The 18469-nt window shown below is 36.9% G+C and overlaps 1 protein-coding gene across 1 annotated transcript; it reads left to right on the forward strand.

Annotated features, from left to right (window-relative positions):
* The first annotated feature begins 1312 nt into the window (after positions 1–1312).
* LOC119985179 (tripeptidyl-peptidase 2) lies at positions 1313–18221 on the forward strand. Its single transcript, XM_038829384.1, has 34 exons — positions 1313–1697; positions 2709–2787; positions 2863–2936; positions 3219–3328; positions 3442–3522; positions 3738–3824; positions 3906–4048; positions 4497–4647; positions 4733–4855; positions 5049–5132; positions 5235–5422; positions 5529–5703; positions 5806–5927; positions 6026–6105; positions 6396–6454; positions 7925–8079; positions 9334–9512; positions 9795–9907; positions 9971–10141; positions 10376–10504; positions 10606–10706; positions 10784–10901; positions 11791–11870; positions 12150–12222; positions 12431–12516; positions 12615–12666; positions 12794–12928; positions 13119–13190; positions 13976–14068; positions 14510–14605; positions 15089–15187; positions 15464–15556; positions 16652–16858; positions 17756–18221. The coding sequence occupies exons 1-34, from the start codon at positions 1313–1315 to the stop codon at positions 17912–17914; spliced, it is 4152 nt and encodes a 1383-aa protein (XP_038685312.1). The 3' UTR covers positions 17915–18221.
* The last annotated feature ends 248 nt before the right edge of the window (positions 18222–18469 follow it).

An 18469-nucleotide genomic window follows, 5' to 3' on the forward strand; every position in this document is an offset into this window, starting at 1 on the left:
GAAACAGAATCTATACTCATTCGTGCGTTGCTCATTGACAAAGTGAGTCACAAGACACATGATTCGCAGATGATTCCCCCAATAATGCACACCAAGGTACTTGAATTCGATTCTTCGTCACTTTCTATGATGACAGAGTTTCGCTGGAGAGATCATGTTCTGGCATGCATAGCTAATGTAACAATACGGAACATCTGAGAGAAGTGTTTTTAGTGACCTATCTACACCTAACAAACTTAGATGACACCATCTTATCATTTTGTATTATGAGTAGAACTTAGACTGTAGTTTTAGCAAAACCCGCATATGACCCAACCCCACCAATCCGACATAACTAAATCGATCCATACCCGTATAGTTGAGAGTTGGATAAGGGTTTGCTAAAGGGTAATTCGACCTTATGCGGGTCAGATGAGGTACATCTATCGTTTTATAGTTGTATAAACAATACCCAGTAATATGTTAAGCTATTACTCTATTTGTGTGTGTATATATGTTAAGAGTCAGTAGAGTTTTATTCTATTGAATAGTGTGAATGCATCATTTATATTTTAATTACACCATAATTATTTAGGTGGAAAATTTTAAGAAAAATTTTAAACTAAAATGGCGGATAACTAGACCCAACCCAAATACCCAATCTATCTTTAAATGAGATTGGTGTTAAGGGTTGAAGAAAACCTCACCCGACTCTATGTAGATCGGATGAAGTATCTCCCTTAACCTCGACCCAATCCAACCCATGTTCACCCTTAGGGTTTTACAGACCATTGCAGAAGCAGTTGGAGATTGGTACTCCGGCGGATTAATATAATTTTTGATGATCCAAAATTGTTCAAGTTTCATTTTGGTCACCTATGTAACCATTTCTGGACGATTTCGATACTACCGAAGCAGTAATTTTTGTGAACGGACAAATTAAAGGACCTGGATGTCATTTCATTTGTATATAGGGACAAACCCAGCCGAACGAGAATCGTCATCCAAACCACATCCTCCAAAAGCCACTCCCGCCCCGAAAAGCCCGTCAACAGTTGGCAAGTGGCAACCCAACCCCGAAAAACCTGTTTGCTTTCGCAACCATTGCCGCCAGCACCGCCAGAGCAGGAAGCAGCTATAGTTTAATTACTAAACTACCCTTATCCAAACCACATCCTCCAAAAGCCACTCCCGCCCCGAAAAGCCCGTCAACAGTTGGCAAGTGGCAACCCAACCCCGAAAAACCTGTTTGCTTTCGCAACCATTGCCGCCAGCACCGCCAGAGCAGGACGCAGCTATAGTTTAATTACTAAACTACCCTTATCATAAAGAAATGCAACAAATCCTAATGGCTCAAGGAAACTTTTGGACTTATAAAGCACCGTCGTCATCACATTTATTGCGCTGTCATCACGCTCTTTCATCGAATCTCATAATTCCTAAAAGGTTCTACAGAGGAAAATCGAGAAGACCGAGGGAGTGGACCAGTGCAAGTCATTATACTGGTTGGAGTGGAATTAGGGCCATGCCTAGCTCTTCATTCGATACTATTTCCGGTGGTGGTAACGCTTCTGACGAGAATGGCGCTCTCCGTAATTTCAAGCTGAACGAGTCGACTTTCTTGGCTTCTTTGATGCCGAAGAAGGAGATTGGCGCTGACCGATTCATCGAAGCTCATCCTGAGTTCGATGGTCGAGGAGTTGTTATTGCCATATTCGGTATCCATTCATCAATCCTTTTTGATTTCATTATTTTTGCGAAAGAAATTTGAATTTCAGGTGTGTAGATTGCTTTATGCTTGGTTTCCCCTGTTTGGTCTGCGGGAAAGTCGTGTCAGTAAGGGGAAATTTAGGATCTGTCCGTGGCGATTTTGCGTCGATGCGTATGGTGAAGTTGCCTTGGCCATCGTAATTGTACAGGGGATCGAATGAGTCTTAAAACCTAGTTCTAGCTTGGTTTGCCACGAAAGAAAATTAATGAAACTTGAATTTACGCTAGAAAATGTTTTACGTGTGCCTTTCCTCTTTAGTTACCTATGAAGTCAAGGCAAGTAAAAGTATTCTAATGTCTTGTTTGGTTTTAGTCCTTTGAATTTACGAGGTCTTGGTGACTTACTATGCAGATATTAGGCTGACTTGGAAGTGTTTATGTTCTCGAATGAACAGGGGCATTGCCTTCTTGAAGCATGGGGTTTACTCATGATAGATCATTTGGTTTGGTTTTGCCTTACTAAGCTCTTTTGCTTGCTTAATAAATTAAACTCAAAGTAAAACGAATAGAAAGAGAGCTTGTTTGTCTTGGACAATCTGAAGTTTACTATAGGTAAACAACCCTTGCGTACGGCTCTTGACAGGCGCTATATACGCAGAGGCTGTTATCAGGAATTAAACCTGTGACCTCTAGATTGCACCTCAGCAATTCTACCACATGTTCACAAGATCAGCAAATATTCTTAGTAAATTGTGTTTAAGTTATCTGCACTATTTGTGATACTGATTTGGTGCTGCCCAGCTACTTTAGAAAATATTTTGAGCAATCGGACGTCTCTCTAGTTCCTGCCTCAATGCCAGAAGTGCTTTTGATTCCATTTTTTCATCTCAATGTTACTTTAATATCCCAATTACACAGATGCTTATTAGAATTTGGTTCTGGGAAGTTCTTATTTCCTTGGTTCTACTGATTTATTTATGTTATGTATTTCTGAAGCCACATTGTGTGTTTATTTGTAGATTCTGGTGTTGACCCTTCCGTGGATGGATTACAAGTTACCTCAGATGGGAAGCCAAAAATCCTAGATGTTCTTGACTGGTAAACTTAAGTACAAAAGTTGTGTTTTAAGCATTTTTTTTCCTAGGATGATATTGATAAATTTCTATTTTGCAGCACTGGGAGTGGAGATATTGATACATCGAAGGTAGTTAAGATTGATGCAGATGGTTGTATTCGTGGAGCTTCAGGTTAGAGTTATAGATCCTGTCTATTGTTTATTTATATCAATACCTGCATCAATTGTTTGTGTTCTTCCATTCCTTTTCTGTTGAATTGTTGAGAATTGAAGGTTGCAATAAATTCTAGATCAAACCTAAGTATGAGTGCTGTGTTTACAATCTATACATGCCATAGTAGATTGCTCCTACTTTATGCAATTTCCATATATTTTCTGTAACATGCTCTACTCGAACTTGAGCAAGTCTTTTCCCCTTATCAGTCAATGGTTCTAATGAAAAAATTCATCATAGGGGCTTCTTTAACTGTCAATTCTTCATGGAAAAACCCTTCCGGGGAATGGCATGTGGGCTCCAAATTGGTGTATGAGCTTTTTACTGACACATTGACATCACGTTTGAAGGTAAACATTTTTGTGTTGCTTTTGCGATATATGTTTATTTAGTTGCCGCTTCAGGTCTATATTTCTCAAGACTTGCATTTTGCTCTTGTTCTCCTATATCTCTTCCATGACAGGAAGAAAGAAAAAAGAAGTGGGATGAGAGAAACCAAGAGGAAATTGCTAAGGCTGTGAAGCATCTTGATGAATTCAATCAGGTTATCTAAAATGTTTCTTCCCAGAAAAGTTGTCTAGCTGTTCCCATGTTTTTTTTTACTCATTGAGATGCATTTTAGTTTTTCTAGAGTGGGGGCGTTTATCATCCAGGGACAAGGAAGGCTACTCTCTTGTTTGCAAATTACACATTTATTGATTGTATGACATGTACTGTTATTATCTTTACGTTGCTTATTATATGAATCTTTTGTTTTAGAAACACCCCAAAGTGGATGATATGAATTTGAAAAGAATCCGTGAAGATCTCCAGAACAGAATTGACATATTACGGAAGCATTCTGATGTGAGTCCTGTGTTTGAACTTACTTATTTCTTTCCTTTGGTTCTTCTATTGTCTCAAGAGTGATAATGTTCCAAATTTTAGAGCTATGATGACAAAGGTCCGGTCATTGATGCTGTTGTCTGGTACGATGGAGAAGTCTGGAGAGTTGCTCTTGACACGCAGAGCCTTGAAGATGACCTTGAATGTGGGAGACTTGCTAATTTTGTACCGATGACAAATTATAGGTGTGTAGTTGCTATTGATTTGCTAATGTGGGTTGAAATTTTTTTCTCCACTCATGTTTTGACTAGCAGATCATGTTAATGCCATTAACCATCTGCATCTATGCTTGAATCCTTAAAAGATTTGGTATATTATTTAGTTTATCATTTGTGCAGCTTCATTGTTTATAAACATAATGGCAAGATAGAAGAAGGCCCTTGATTGGATTGGATTCCTTGTTTAACTACAGGCAATTAACTTATGCTTGATCAGCTTAAAGTTTTTTTTCCACAAATCCCGATATGTCAAACATCAAGTGTTCCAGTTTAGTGCTTGATATACAATGTATATTATGATGGATATAACAGAGTATGCATTCATTAGCTGCTTATTTCTCCTTTATAATATGTGATGGATTTTATTTTTGGTTATGATTAGACTTGTGGATGACCTTGTTTACTGTACTTACAGGATAGAACGGAAGTTTGGCATGTTTAGCAAGTTAGACGCATGTACGTTCGTTGTTAATGTGTATGATGGGGGAAATGTCTTAAGTATAGTGACAGATAGCTCGCCTCATGCGACCCATGTTGCTGGAATTGCTGCTGCTTTCCATCCAAAGGTAACGTTGTTTAAGTTACGAACGCTTGAATGCCATCCATTCTTTCAACTGAAAAGTTTTGACTATTAACTTTGGTGATTATAAGGAACCATTGTTGAATGGAGTAGCACCTGGAGCTCAATTAATATCGTGCAAGATTGGAGACTCGCGACTGGGTTCAATGGAAACAGGTACTGGCTTGACACGGGCATTGATAGCTGCTGTGGAGGTACGTGATGACTAATTTGTTTAAAATGATATCTGATATACAATGCATGCGTTGCACATGTGGAATGTGGTTTATTATCTCCCAGACTGCTTACGTAAACTTAAAAAATTATTGTATGGATTTCCTTGATACTATGCACATTGTTTGCTATCTATTACATTTAAATGACGTTCCTCCATTCTTCTTGTGACAGCATAAGTGTGATCTTATCAACATGAGTTATGGGGAACCTACTTTACTACCAGATTATGGCCGATTTGTTGACCTTGTTAATGAGGTTTGTTTTTGAAACCTTGATGTTCCTTCTGTATTTTTTATATGCCACAGATGGTCTCTGATGCTATCTAATATGCTCGAATGTTACAACTGATCATCTCAGGTGGTGAACAAGCACAGGATTGTATTTGTGAGTAGTGCTGGAAATAGTGGACCAGCATTAAGCACTGTTGGTGCACCTGGTGGTACCACTTCAAGTATTATTGGTGTTGGTGCTTATGTCTCTCCAGCAATGGCTGCTGGTGCTCATTCTGTTGTTGAACCCCCTTCTCAAGGGCTCGAATACACTTGGTATATAAGCTTGCTTTTACTGAATCTTGAGATATGAGTAATTGTACCTTCTACATTTGTTTTCAGTTGCATCTAATTATGTGTTATGAGTTGGAACGGGATGCAGGTCCAGCCGAGGTCCCACAACTGATGGAGATCTTGGAGTCTCTGTAAGTGCTCCTGGTGGTGCAATTGCTCCTGTCCCTACATGGACTCTTCAACGGCGCATGCTCATGAATGGAACATCAATGGCATCTCCATCTGCTTGTGGGGGAACTGCTTTACTGATTAGTGCAATGAAGGTTCAATTATTGCTAGTTTTGAAAATCTTGTTCTTCCTTACCGCATAATAGGCATCACTATATTCATCTGGCCCAGCTTCCTCTATAAATACTTCTGTGCAGGCTGAGAGCATTTCTGTGAGCCCATATTCTGTAAGGAAAGCTCTTGAGAATACCTCTGTTCCGGTATCTGGTTTGCCAGAAGAGAAGCTATCCACTGGAAATGGGCTCATGCAAGTTGACAAGTTAGATACTGTGCCTTAGAGTCTGATTCCTTAGTGATTGGAAAAGCTGTATTGAACTTCTGAATTTAAACTTTTCAGAAAATTTGATTGCATGACAGGGCATATGAATATATAAAGCAGTCCCGAAATGTTCCATGTGTTTGCTATCAAATAACGATCACTCAATCTGGAAAACCATGTAAGTTCTTGTTGCTAGATGGCTGTTAAATTTGTGTGCATCCTCTTGTTAGCGGTAAGATCTGGATGTTAGTATAAGGATCTTGAAACTATGCATTCACTGATATTTACACCCAAAAAGCTACTGGACCTAATTTCTGAGGCACCCTAGAATTTCTGACTCCACAATTGATGTGAGGAGCGTATCCATCTACTTACATTAGTGATTGAGGCTTTTAATCGAGTTTGGTTCATGTTAATGAAGGAAATAACAATCTGCATTGCTGTCTATGATTACCTTCTTGATTGCAGCTCCCACATCAAGAGGCATCTATCTAAGGGAGGCTAGTTCCTGCCAAAAGTGCAGTGAGGTAAGCTATTAGTGATTTTTCTAACTTTTTAGGTGCATTGAAGTTTTTTATGAACCACTTGTCATCTTTCTCAATGTCTCATTTTAGTTTTTGATCATGATAAAATTTTCATAGAAGGTAATTGTTCACATTGTTTTGCTGTTGTCAGTTTATTTTACATCATTTATTTTGAATAGGAGTTTGGTATGTTCTAATTTGGCATGAAAATCTTTTGTCGTTTAGGCGATTGCATTTCCTAATCTCATGTTTGTTTTCCTTGTTTTATGTATTTTTAGTTTTTTTTTACTATTTTCCCTCTTCATTAGATCCTCAACCGACGGAGACTTGTAGCATACTGCTAGCTCTGATGCCTGAATAGTCTACAGATTCAACTTGTAATGCCACAACTTTTCTGTATTGTGTGAACTCTAAAAGGAATCTTTGATGCCTTTATAATGTTTTACCCCCTTGTTATTTTATGTTTTATTAAAAACTTGGTGTTAGTCCGTGCAATACACAGGATTATTATACCAAAAAATTTGATTTTCAATTTTTTAATTGAAAAAATATTAAGTACCACATCATTATTGTGCCAAATAATTTGATTTTCAATAATTTTTAATTAAAAAACATCAAATAGCTATTTCCAAATATTCCTACGAAGAGTTTAAAAATTTCAAGTATGAACAATATATTTAGTTATTTTCATAAATTAAACTTATCTTATTTAATTAGTTATCCTTAACTTGTTTTGTCCATGTGTCAAATAACTAGCACTCAAAAAGTACAAATATCAAATAGTTAAACACTTGCAAATAATTTAATTATTTAAATTAGAAGAATCAAGATAAACAAAGAGAAAAATGATCAAAAATTTTTGATAGCATTAAAAACTGTATTTTAATTAAATTAGGATTCTCACTCTTACCATAGTTACTTAAATTTTTTTCTTAGTTGACTTAGGGACACATGCCAAACAATTAGATACTCAAAATGTACATGTCGCAAAAACAGATATATTAGGTAGAGGCTTTCACTTTTAAGGAGTAATATAGAAGTGTGTTGGCTGGGTGATTTATGTCTGCAAAATGGTGTGCGACTTGGTTGGTTTCGAGTATTTCAACTGGACTCTCACATCATGCTTCTGCCTTTCTGATATTGTGGGTTCTTGTGATGAGGAAAAGTGTACTAATTATAGTTAGTAGTGTGAATTCTCTGATATATATTTTCCAAGATGTCATAATCATCTATAGTAGGGTAGTTTGTTGTGGACGCTAATTAGTTGAAGCAGTTACATAGGTAGTAGTGTTTTGGAGGAAGTTTCAGAGCAAAGTAGTTTCTTGCATTGCTCTAGGAATGTAATAATTGCATTGATATGGTTATTGAAATGCTGGCACTTGTAGTATAGAATATGTATTTACTGTAGCAATTTTTTTATTCGATGTTCATATTTTAATGGGATCTCGTGCTCTAAAATAAAATTTCTTACAGTGGACAGTGCAAGTTGAACCAAAATTTCATGAAGGTGCTAGCAATTTAGAGGACCTGGTCCCCTTTGAGGAGTGTATTGAGTTGCATTCTACTGAAAAGGCTGTTGTGAGGACTCCTGATTATCTCCTTCTTACCCATAATGGGCGTAGTTTCAAGTTCGTTATTATTTCCTTTGCTGTGCCTACTATTCAATTATATATTTTTATTTTTCAGACTATCTATCGCACCTCTTATTTGTAATGCGGCTTTCCAAAGTTTCTCTCTTCATATATAGAGCTGATAAGGTGGTTACTGTTCCATCATCTATGTTGATCACAATGCTAGGACATCAACATGGTCACAATTTTGCTCTTGTATGCTAGGTGAATCTAGCATGTTGACCTGCTTCTGTATTTTTGCTCTATATTGTTGGAGCAATCCACTTATGCTAGCAAAAATACAAGCTTGGCTAATTTCCTTGATAAAGAGTTCGAGCAAGCTTCTTCAAAATTTAAAGGGTTTTGGATTGATCTTAGCATGTATAAACTACTTCAAGCTTTTATTAGAACTGCTTCAGTTAAATCTGCATAGTTATGCCAAAAACAAGTCTTAATGCCATTTTGATATGTTAGAATATGTATAAATGATGTGAAATGCCCCAACTCAACAAGTTGACTTATTGAGTTGAATGACAAAACTAATTAATCTTAACATGTTATCGGAGCGGGAGGTCTTGGGTTCAAACCTTAGATTCTGTAATTTAAAATCCCATTTGTTGTTGCTCTAAGTGTGGGCCTTTGTGTGTGTGTGTGTTTGTTGTTGCCCCAAAGAAGGGCCTTGTGTGAGGTAGCCTTAGTGTTTGTCCTCGTTTGTTGTGCACGTGTTGGGCTGTCAGATTACCCAGCCTACACGTGAAGAGGAGTGTTAGAATATGTATAAAACTATAAATTATGTGAAATGCGCCAACCCAACAAGTTAATTTATTGGGTTGAATGGCAAAATAATTAATCTTAACATAATATATTATGCAGACATAGGATGCAGATTATAAAACTTATATGATATTTGAAGCGTACATAAATTATACTAATAATATTACTTTACTATGGTAAACATAAATAATATGGAAATTTACTTTTACATGTACGTGTTTTCTGTAACAATCAATATATAGTGAAATACCCAAATTCTTTCAAGCCTAATTGGTAAGCTTCGTTTCCCTTGGTCTTTGTATCTCAAGATTGATAACATTCCAGCGCTCTTTTTGTGTTGCTCCTACATTAGGGAAGTGTCTGTTTATAAGGTTGCTAATAAATGATCCTAGTTTGCCATTCAAAAAAAAGATCTCAGAGACTTTTTTAGCCTTCGATTGACTAGTGAGTTTATAAGGTTGGTCCTTTGGTTGACATGGTCATTTTTCTATCTTTCAGTATAGTGGTGGATCCTACCCAACTTTGTGATGGCCTACACTATTATGAGGTCTATGGAACTGATTGCAAAGCACCATGGCGTGGCCCACTTTTTAGAGTTCCGGTTACTATAACAAAGGCTATGGCTGTGAAAAATCGGCCTCCGGTGGTTTTGTTTTCGAGGATGTCATTTCTACCAGGTCATTCTTTTTCTGACATCCAATTACAGTTCAAATAATGATTTTTACCTCTGCGATATTGGTTTTTCTACTTTCTGGAATTCGTGATCTGTAAGATAAATGATGCCTTAGTGCTGTCAGATGTCACTATGGAGCAGCATAGTGCTTAAATCTCATTGCATTTTACAATGTCTTTCTCATTTCTTGCAAGTAGCAGCGCAGTTGAACCGCAGTCTTTAATGACCTGCCAGCATTGTTAATAACTGATTACCATATTATTTCACGGACATGCTGCCTGAATAGGTCACGTGGAAAGGAGATATATTGATGTGCCACTTGGTGCTAAATGGGTGGAGGCAACCATGCGAACGTTGGAGTTTGATACAGCTCGTCGATTTTTTGTTGACACAGTTCAGGTACAGCATGCAATAATCTAATTAGATTGTTCACTCCTGTTGTGACATGCTTGCAATGTGCAGATATGTCCCTTGCGAAGGCCTATCAAATGGGAGAGCGTTGTGACATTTTCTTCTCCTGCTGCCAAAAGCTTTTCCTTTCCTGTGGTGAGTGGGCAGACAATGGAGTTAGCTATTGCTCAGTTTTGGTCAAGTGGCATAGGAAGTCACGAAACAACTATTGTAGATTTTGAGGTAAGAAAGCTTATATCAGACTTTGGAAAGTTTCTTTTGTTGGGTTTTATTTTATTTCAATTTCCTCATTTCTAGAGAAAATATTGAAATTTGTGGTTAATATTCAGAATTTTCCTTAAAACTTTCATAATTGTGTGATTTTTTTTGGTATCATAGTTATATGGTATGGCGAGACTAAGTGACTTCCAGTTGCGGGGAACACCTTCTAACTAATATATTTTTGTAAATTATTAGATCGTATTTCATGGGATCGATGTCAATAAAGAAGAAGTCCTGCTTGATGGAAGTGAAGCACCCATAAGAATTGATGCTGAGGCGCTACTGGCATCTGAGAAACTTTCCCCTTCTGCTATGCTAAATAAGGTAAAGTACTTGTAAAAGTATTGGAGACCAGCCCAAACTTTTGAGTCATTTATATCCTATACTCTGTTAGTGCGGCACTTTTTGACTGTTTCACTCTTCAGATTAGAGTTCCATATCGTCCTGTTGATGCTAAACTTACCACTCTAACAACAAATCGTGACAAGCTACCTTCAGGAAAACAGATACTTGCACTCACATTAATGTATGTTATGTGTTATTTGTACTGCCGCTTTAATTTATTTCATTTGAACTTCTCTTATCATTTAATGCTGTTTCCAGTTACAAGTTCAAATTGGAAGATGGTGCTGAAGTGAAGCCTTACATTCCCTTGCTGAATAATCGCATATATGATACTAAATTTGAGTCTCAGTTTTATATGATTTACGACACTAATAAGGTACTTTGACGTTTAAATTTATATTTCGTACTATTCTTTCTTTGGAAGTTGGAAACAGATATTTGACTACTATTTTTGCCGTAAATCGGTAAATGCCCTTTAGCCATTGCTTGAATTGTACTACAGTAGCAATCAATCAAATCGTCATCAAAGCCTTAGTCTGGAATATTTTGGGTTTGGCCACATAAGTCCATTATGTGGATTTTTCCTCCTGCAATTCAGTCTAAAACTATCCTATCCGCTAATTCTATGATGTCGCACCATTCCTGAACATTTCTGCTCATCTTTTTCGGCCCTTCTTTTCTCTTTAGCATATCTACTTGAATTTTCACAAATTTTCACTGGAACACCAACCTCATTTTGTGCATGTGCAAACACCTTAAATAATTTTCTCATCTTATTTCAATCACAACAGCTTATTTCTGAATTTGTGATTCCCTGTGTTGTGGGCTTGTGGCACATCCAGTGTACTCATTTTCTGTTACACTCTATTGTTGAGCAATGCTGTCTCTTTAGAACCCAACATTTTTTAGCAATACATGATTGCGGTAGTTATAGACCTATGGGATTTGTTGTTTTAGTTCACGGGTATTTGGTCACACAAATCATTAAATTAATATTCCACTTCTTCCAAGTAATTTTTATCCTATGCGGAATATTTGGGTGACCATCTATCTAAAAATTTAAATTTTCTTACTTGTACATGAAGATAGTTGTGTACTGAAATGGTGAACCTTATATTCATATGACTAGCCTGTATTTGGCAAAAAAATGTAATTTTTTTTATAGATTTTTCCCGCAAAGGCTTTTGTTGAAATATATTTGTTTTGTTTCTTTTTAATATTGTGATCTGATTTACCTTTTTTTATGACTTTTTTTCCAATTATAGCGTGTTTTTGCCATGGGTGATGTTTATCCGAAGTCTTCAAAACTTCCCAAAGGCGAATATAATTTACAACTATATCTAAGGTATGACTTTTATACCAAAGACTTGCTTGCAAATCTATTGAATTCATTTCAAAATATACTGACAGTCTATATTTGCCTGGTAGTTCAATATTCTAGATTATTTATGCCTCAAAAAGTTGATGCTCCATGTCAGAAGAACTTCTGAAGCAGTTGTTATATGAGATTGTTATATAAATTGGTGTTGGTGACAATAATGTTATTCGACAATGTGACGGTATATTTAATACCTGATGCTTTGATCTTGAGCTTCTTCCTCTCAAGATAATTACCATGTTTCAGGCATGACAATGTGCAACATTTGGAGAAATTGAAGCAACTGGTCTTGTTCATTGAAAGAAAATTAGAGGAAAAGGTACCTTATTCTTGATGGTTTAATATTTAGTTTATAGATGAAGTATTCACAGTTGAGGAGTCCTCAACAACTATACACATTTTCTTTTGCTAAAGATTGACTGGTTTAATTTTGTTTTGTCCTTGGTTAATTAAGCATTTAGTGTGTCTGCACTGTAACAAAAAGGAACAAAATCTGTAAGTGCTATATTGTTTTCTTCTTAATCCAGGATGTCATTCGCTTGAACTTTTTCTCTCAACCGGATGGCCCTGTGATGGGTATTGGTACTTATAATTCCTCAATTTTAATCCCAGGGTATGTTTTGTCACAGAACAATTTGTTTATGTTTCCTGTTTAGTTCTTTTTGTCTACTACACAAGTACACATATTTAACTCAAGATACTATGTGGTAGAAAGAAAGAGGCAATTTATTTGGGTCCGCCAACGAAGGACAAGCTTCCTAAGGTATTAACATTCTGTTACATGCATCTTACTCCCTAACCCTCTCCTTCCACACCCCCCTCCTCCCTCTCTCTTTCTCTAGTGTAGTTAGAGCAGAAGATTAAATTACATTATATAAAAATTCATGCAGAACTCTCCGCAAGGATCTTTATTGGTGGGGGCAATCTCCTACGAAAGGCATTCAGTTCCTGGCCAGGGAGATGGGAAGAATCCAACCAAGAACCCTGTTTCTTATAAAGTTTCTTACATAGTGCCACCAAACAAGGTTGTAAATTATGATGCCTTGTTTTTCTGGTTCTTTCATTAGTCAACCTGAGCTGAGATGACAGCATATTTGTCCTTACTTAGACATCAGCTGATCTAGTATTCTTCCAACACTTTGCTTTCTTTTTTATTATTGTATTTTCAGTTTACTGGTTGAAGTCGCTTAATGTATCTTTCTACTTGTTTGACAGCTTGATGAGGAGAAGGGGAAAGATTATTCTCTAGATTGCTCTAAACCAGTGTTGGAACGTTTAGAAGAAGAGGTACAGTGGAATGATGGTTTTCTCCATGTTTTGTGGGCCTTCATATGCCATTCTAGATTCCTTTGTGTATGAATATATGGTGCACAAATATTTGATGGATCAAGAACGTATGTACATTTTGAACTTAAATGATGTTATGTAATGCCAAATGCTATATTCCATTTATTGGTATTGATTTGAAATTTAGAATGAAATGCATGCCAAATCCTACGTATCCTGTTCCATTTCACATAAAGCTGGCATGTATGTTGCTACTTGAGTATGACTTTGTACTTGTATCGTACTGTCATGGGACTTTTATGTTTCAAGGTACAAAGTCCAGCTTAGTACTTCTTTTTAAAAGAAAGTTATTTTTATGTCGGGGACGCGTTGTACTCGGGGAACCGCAGAAAAAGTTCAAGTTGTGGTTCTGGAGGCCTTCAAAGATTGCTTTCAATTGTTTGAGTATAAATGACATTGACTAGGGTGATAGTCCTTCGGTAACTGCTTTCTATTAAATATACTCTTTGAAGCTTTTGGTGGCTGCAGTTTAATCATTTTTCTTCATGCTACCATGTGGCCCATTGTCTATTCTACAGAGCATGTATGCTGCAGCCTGCAGTTAGCCTAGTAAATTAGTAATAGCTTTTGAAAGTTTGCAATTTTTTGTCTCTGTTTAAGTCCCTCATTTTCCGTATGCTGATTTTCCTTTGAATGCCACTTTTATTCAGAGGACTTTTAGATGCCGACATTTTTAGTTGCCACTTATAGGTCTACAACTACTTAATGACTGTAACACTTGTCAGGTTCGAGATGCAAAGATTAAAGTTCTTGCAAGCTTGAAACAAGACTCTGATGAAGAACGCTCTGAATGGAAGAAGTTATCTCTTTCTCTTAAGGTGAAATTCATTTTACCATTGATTTCTATGACAATCATACATATACTACTATTTAGGTTCTCTCTTACTACTGTGGAAAGGAATTTCTTTCTCTCTCTCTCTTTTTCAATTATTTGATATGGTTTCTGAAACTCTTTTTCTTATTGTTCAAGTAGGATGAGGATTCAACTCCTCACTAAGGTTTTTGTAGATTTGATCCCAAAGGTGGTTTGGCCTCTATATGTTCGTGTATAATGTATATATAAACCATGCAAAATAAATGGCGTATTTATGTGAATTTTCTTCCATGACAACGGAATTTTGAATGCATGCCTATGATTTGGATCTTTATATTCACTCTGAAATCTTTCCTCTGCTGTCTGATAAAATATCTACAGCTTTTTATTTTTTTGTTTTTTTATCTCTCAGGCTTTTAACTGATGTATTATTTGTTTTTTACAGACCGAATACCCAAAATACACTCCATTGCTTGCTAAGATATTGGAAGGATTGCTTTCTCGGAATAATGTTGAAGATAAAATTCGGCATGATGAAGAGGTAAGTTAACTTTGTCTATTTATAAAATTCACTATATTGAGGTGAGAGGGCATATAGGTTGCTTCTTGTGTTGGATATCGTTTGGGTTTTTGAATTTGGCCATTCTATGCTTCTACTAGTTGGAATGGAGAGGATAAAGAATGAAACTGTCCTAGATATGATAATTCTTATTTAGATATCTACATACTTATAAGAGGGGGTTATGCTTGATCTTGTCTTAGTTTGAAATTGGTCTTAGGAATCAGCCAATTTGACTGTAATTTTCTTTTTTCGACTCTAAAAAGGTTAACAGTGTATTTTCTCCCAACTTTACTCCTCACTGAGAGGATCAATATTCAAGTTACTTTTCTATTCCATCAAATAAATATGGTGCTTAGATTTCCTGATATACTGAATTGGACAATCGCATCACGCTTTTATGGAGGTGCTCACTTTTGGTTCAAAGAAGGGATTTTACTTGCACTTGTGAACGCAATTTTGTAGGTTGTAGATGCAGCAAACAAGGTTGTTGAAAGTATTGACAGAGTTGAGCTCGCTAAGTTCTTCTCCTTTAAAAGTGATCCAGAAGATGAGGCGGCTGAGGTTTGTATATCTGTCCCTGGTCTCTCTCTAATATTGGGCATTACTTTCTATTGAACTTTGAACTAACGTGTTTTTGAATTTCGTCATGATGATATCTGCTCCCTTTTCAGTTCCCCCCCTCCCTTGCTTCTAATTGTCTGCTGGTATATGATTGCTTTCTACTTTTTTTTGTTGCATGTCCGACTAATTTTAAATTCATGTTGTGGTATCTCACCAAATTTGATGAGTTTGGACTTTGGAGTCTACTTACATGTACCTTTGCTGTGTCTTCTGTAGAAAACTAAGAAAAAGATGGAGACTCTTAGGGATCAGTTGGCTGAGGCATTGTACCAGCAAGGACTAGCACTGGCTGAGATTGAAACTTTAAAGGTGTGGGCGTGTGGCGATTTGCTTTCATTGTCTTAAAATTGTTGTCTTAAGTTTCTCTCAATATTGTTATGGAAGATAAAGGGGATGTGTTTTTCACAAGCCTTTGCTAAGATTTGATGCCAGTTATCATGAGAATTGGCAATATAATGTTGTTAGAATATGTATAAATGACGTGAAATGCCCCAACCAAATAAGTTAATTTATTGGGATGAATGACAAATTAACTAATCTTAACATGGTATTGGAGGGGGAGGTCTTAGGTTCAAACCTTAGTTTCCGCAATTTAAACCCCATTTGTTGTTGCCCCAAGTGTGGGCCTTTGTTGTGTGTTTGTTGTTGCCCAAGTGTGAGTATTGTGTGAGAGTAGCCCTAGTGTTAGGCATCATTTGTTGTGCGTGTGTTGAGCCGTCAGATTGTTCAGTCCATGCGTGAGGGGGAGTGTTAGAATATGTACAAATAATGTGAAACACCCAAACCCGACAAGTTAACTTAGGGTTGAATGGCAAAGTAACTAATCTTAACAAATGTATTTGCAATAGGAAAATAAGATTACCTCATGATGGGGAAGCAACATTTTAGATCCATGAAGAGTTAATAATATCAACTAGCATGCAAAGGCCACATACAGTGGAGGCGGAGTCTAGGATCCAGAACAGATTTATGTCATGATGTGGTCTTACTCTTTTCTTTTCACATACTTGTGGAACTGTTACCCGAAGTTGCGGTTTGAAGCTAATTTCCCATTAGTCCTTTTCAAGAAATTTAAATGTATTTGGCTATATTTTAAGTTGCCATTGACAACTTCCCAAGCATCATGTTTGGCAAATTACAGAGAGTATTACCAGAATATAATGTAGCACTTTTGCATTACTGTTTTCTTTTTTTTCTTATCTATGCACATGGCCATGTTTGGCATATGTATCATCCTTTTGTGTTACATTTCGACCCTAGTTTTTTTATTACTGGAAGTTTGTGTTTAACAGGTCTGTCACTGGTTTACTTTCTGTGTTACTCAAAATTTTCCATGAGCTGGGACAGTAAATTGAGCATGATGTTTTTGACCTTTTTAATATTGTCATCTTTTAATCCTAGCAGGGTGATAAAGCTTCAACGGTGGCTGAAACTGAAGGCACAGAGGCCATGGACAAGACTGATGAATCGGCAGATGACGCCGTTAGGCAGGATTTGTTTGAGGAAACTTTCAATGAGCTGAGGAAATGGGTTGATATAAAGTCCTCTAGATATGGTATGCTCTTAGTGCTACATGAGAAACGGCGTGGAAGTGTTGGGACTGCGTTAAAGGTGTGTTTCTTTTACGTCCCTTGTCCAACCATATTAGTCTTGGAATTATTATCAACTTTGTTGTTCAAAGCATTTTTTTTTTCCTTTTCTTTCTTGTTTATGTTTTTGGAGTGCGATCAAACCATTTTGTGTTAGAATTTGGCAACTTCTCATGAGAAGATCAGTTATTCAAGCGCATAATCTACATATATACTGTCGTCTTATTACTAAGAGGTGTGTAGTGGCTTGATGAATCCTAGTATAGGGTCAAGTTTGTGGATTTTCTTTTGAATAGGTAGTTTTTTTTTCTTCTTCTTATTAATGCGTGAAGGACTTGAATGTTGCCGTGATTGAAGTCCCAAGGATTCTTTTTTGAAAAAATGGTTCCTAAGGATTTGAAGGCATGCATACCATGCGGTTAAGCTGTTAAGGAATTGGGTAAGAGGTGCTGTAGGTTTAATGTTTACTTATTCTTGGCATATAAACAAATTGTTCTGGGTGATTGGCGAAACTGAATTCATAATTTTCTAATGAGTTATGACTCTCGTTAACCAAGTGGAGAATTTTATTCATCCCTTCGTATATGTCTTCTTAGTTATCCATCCTTTTAACCTGAAAGATGAAGGATCTTTCTACAAACTGAACTTGTATGTGCCCAATTCTGTCACAATAGACTTCCAACTTGTGAAGTATCAGAAACTTGTTCATGATCAAGAAGGTTGATTTTAGTCCACATTGACATAGTGGACCCCAACTTAGGGTATTGTCTGATGAATGCTCATATCCTTGTGCAACTCTGGTTATTCAGCTTTTTTCACTTCATTCATTGTTGCTTAAAAAAGATTTCAAAACATATACTATGTGGAAATTGTTTGCTTGATAAATAAACACTATTTAAACTTTGTTATACTGGCTCAGGTGTTGAATGACTTGCTTCAAGATGATAGGGAGCCTCCCAAAAAGAAGCTCTATGAATTGAAGATCAGTTATCTCGAGGATATTGGGTGGAATCATTTGGCGGTGTATGAGAGGCAGTGGATGTACGTCCGATTCCCTCCAAGCTTACCTCTTTTTTAGGTCCTTCACTCCACAACAGAGTGGGTGCTAGATCCGTGTGGCTGATTCCGTGCAGTTTAGTTATCTTATTAATTGTTCCTTTCAGGGTTTTTGCGTTTGTTATTGGCATGAGATTAATATGCTATATTTGTTTGGCTTTTACTTTTTTATAAGCCGTCGGCCCAACTTAAATGGATTTTGATTGGCTTTTACTTGTAACGGGTTGGGCAGGTTGGCAATAAGATTAGGTACCAAATAAAGTGAAACCCAAAGCATTCGGCCCATAACCTGTAGATTGGGCATTGGAACAAAATAAGTTGGAACTAAATATTTGGTCCACAGCCCAAGTAAAGAAATTTTCAACTAAAATAGGTTGACGTTTGGCCCAAGGCAAATGGGCTGGCCTTCGATGCAGAATATTTGGGCTTGCTTGGGGTTGGCTTCTGGCCCAGAATAAATGGGCCTGGACTTGGGCCCGGTCAAATAATCCTGCCTTTGGGCCAAGCAAATGGATCTACCATGGTCCCAGGATAGGTGGGCCTGTACTTGGGCCAAGTTTAATGGGCCAGCACTCGG

This window comes from Tripterygium wilfordii, chromosome 19 (genome assembly GCF_013401445.1).
Source record: "Tripterygium wilfordii isolate XIE 37 chromosome 19, ASM1340144v1, whole genome shotgun sequence".
NCBI classification, from domain to species: domain Eukaryota; kingdom Viridiplantae; phylum Streptophyta; class Magnoliopsida; order Celastrales; family Celastraceae; genus Tripterygium; species Tripterygium wilfordii.

Excerpts from the sequence above, each read along its gene's own strand:
- LOC119985179 (XM_038829384.1), top strand. The coding sequence starts at position 1,313 with ATGCAACAAATCCTAATGGCTCAAGGAAACTTTTGGACTTATAAAGCA. Across the intron at positions 2,937-3,218 it reads TTGTATTCGTGGAGCTTCAG|GGGCTTCTTTAACTGTCAAT; the intron begins GTTAGAGTTATA and ends AATTCATCATAG. Across the intron at positions 14,069-14,509 it reads AGTTATCTCTTTCTCTTAAG|ACCGAATACCCAAAATACAC; the intron begins GTGAAATTCATT and ends TGTTTTTTACAG.